This window comes from Penaeus monodon, chromosome 16 (genome assembly GCF_015228065.2).
Source record: "Penaeus monodon isolate SGIC_2016 chromosome 16, NSTDA_Pmon_1, whole genome shotgun sequence".
Taxonomy (NCBI): Eukaryota; Metazoa; Arthropoda; class Malacostraca; order Decapoda; family Penaeidae; genus Penaeus; species Penaeus monodon.
This window is the reverse complement of record NC_051401.1, coordinates 38,100,648-38,103,147: the sequence shown is the minus strand read 5'-3', so window position 1 is coordinate 38,103,147 and position 2,500 is coordinate 38,100,648. Positions and strand designations below refer to the sequence as shown.

The window sequence follows — 2,500 nt, the reverse complement described above, 5'->3', positions numbered from 1 at the left end:
GAACATCGGTACTTATCATTTGAAGGAATTAAATCAAGCACTTCATTTGGAAAATTATATGACACAAGTTTCTGACATACGGTTTGAACCATAACGTATATGTAGCAATGCATTCGTAGTGTCTGTTTTCATTTTATTTCTTAATTTGTTTTTAATCAGGTTCATTTGACTGAAAACCCTTTCAATTTCAGCGTTTGAATGGGGCAAACTCAACATTGTTATAGCAATATTTGCAAGTTCTTTATAAGGATTTATATTTGCTGCATCTTTGTACTCATTAACTTCAGCCCAAAATTTCACTGTTCTTTGTTTTATTCCATTTTACTAAGGTTATATTTGACCACTGAAATTCAATTTTTGTAATGTTTTCTGCACTAATATTGAAGAATTCTAAAAGTGGGACAATCGAATTTTTCACAACACGAAGAGTGTTTTCAACTCTGAACAGTGACATAGTTTTGAGTATTTGCACATTATCTGGCAACCTATTGCGAAGTTCTTTAATAAGAAATACAAGAAATTGGGAACATCGTTCTCTGAGTTTTTTTCTCGATCCTCACGCAAATGTTTAGGCAGGTCAGATAACAGTTTTTCGGTGTCATAGCCTAGATTCAATTTAGGATCCAGATATTTTTCTAAATTACAAGAGAAAGGATCAACACGATGGCGGTTCGAAGGGAGTATCACTCTCTTTACTAAATTTTCTATTAAAAGTGTCAGGTCCTGAAGCAGTTTTGTTGGATCACAATCGTTGGATTCAAAAATCTTATTCACTCTCTGAACCTCATTTAGCACTGACTTTAGAAAAACCAAATATGCATGATCATATTCATTACTGTATAAGGAGTGGAGCATTTCTGAGGTATAACATCTCTCAGATGATTTTGTTAAGCCAAAATGAGTTTTCAGCTCCAGCCATTGATCACATAATCTTTGCACAGCCGACGCTATAGACAGCCACCGTGTTTGACAAGCTCTCACAATCTTGAGCGGTTCATGTCCATAATTTATAAGATTGAATAAGTCAATGTATGCCTGTTGTCTTGAAGACGACCGTACAAACCAATTATAGGTTTCACTGACAAGGAATTCTAGTTTACGGGGCATAGTTTCAGAACATGCATGAGATACAGCTAGCTGCAGTGAATGGCAGACACAGCGGATATGCACCAATGTAGGAATATCTTCCTTTAGTTTTATGTAAACTCCATTGTTCAAACCAACCATGACACTAGCATTGTCAGATCCTATGCCTATCATATTTTGCAAATTTAGTCCATAATCATGTAAAGACGATTTCAGAGCACGAACAATTCCATTTGCATCACATTCATGTAGGGGAGCGAGGTTTAAAAATGTAGAAACTATTTGGCGTGATTGTTCACTAATGTACACTACAGCTAGCCCCAGATACTTTAAAACAGAAACATCCGTAGATTCATCAAGTAAGACGCTGTACTTTCTATCACCTATGTCTTCTTTTAGCTTAGCAACAAAGTGAGGCATAAGAACATTTTTAAGAACAGCAGTGCACTTAGTTCTATGCATTGCCATATCTGCTGAAGTTTTATTTGAGAAACACTTCTTTATAACAGCTACCAAATGATCACATGACCTAGAAGCACAATGTTTTGCAATAAAAAGACACAACTGTGCCTCTGCTCGAGATACATCACTGAATTTCTCAACTTTTGGAAAATTAATCTTGCATTGCCTGGAGGAGGAAAATGGTTCACTATTCACTTGGTGTTTCTTACTTTTAGAGTGATCCTTTATATCATAGAATTTTGCCCTTATTGTTGTCTTGCAATACTTGCAATAAACACTTTTTTCGTCATTTGGAGCTTCTGTGATCCAGTCTTTACATATTTCATCTTGTAACCACTCTTTTCTGAACTTCTGTTTGTATGTTGCCTGTTTAGGCATGCTTGAAATGCTAACAATATCTCGCCTATTGAAAATTTCGTCTGGACGAGCCTACACACTACACACTGGCAAAAGCTTACATAGCAATGATAGCATTCTAATCGTTGTGTAGTAAGTACGAGATACACGTTCATATCAGGAAGAGTTCAAGTTAAAGATTATCCCACCTCTTAATGAAATCTATTATTTTACTAATCCGACTTTATATATCAAAAATGAGAATTCCATTTGGAATGTGAACCTCGAATATATTGCAACAAAGGTTGACCTGCATATCCGTTAATAGTTTTATTCATAAATATCAAACATACAAAAAGAATTTTCCTCCTTTCCCTAACCCATACATGAATTGAACGTCAAATTCACAAGTTTATACAGACCAATATCCTCCGCCCATTTATAGTAGCCTACAGTGTTATATATTCTGTGAGAATAAACTTTATAACGATTATGCTAATATATGTTATACATCCTTACTTAATATACAGTAATTTGAGATTCACTGTATATTCTGCTATGTTTGCGAATCATATACGTATATATGGTTAAACACTATCGTTTCAATGAGACAAAA

The 2,500-nt window shown here is 34.8% G+C and overlaps 1 protein-coding gene across 1 annotated transcript; it reads right to left on the bottom strand.

Annotated features, from left to right (window-relative positions):
- Positions 1–283: 283 nt before the first annotated feature.
- Positions 284–1,926, bottom strand: LOC119583039. Its single transcript, XM_037931551.1, has 2 exons — positions 561–1,926; positions 284–498 (listed from the first exon to the last, which is right to left on the bottom strand). The coding sequence occupies exons 1-2, from the start codon at positions 1,924–1,926 to the stop codon at positions 284–286; spliced, it is 1,581 nt and encodes a 526-aa protein (XP_037787479.1).
- Between the last annotated feature and the right edge of the window lie 574 nt (positions 1,927–2,500).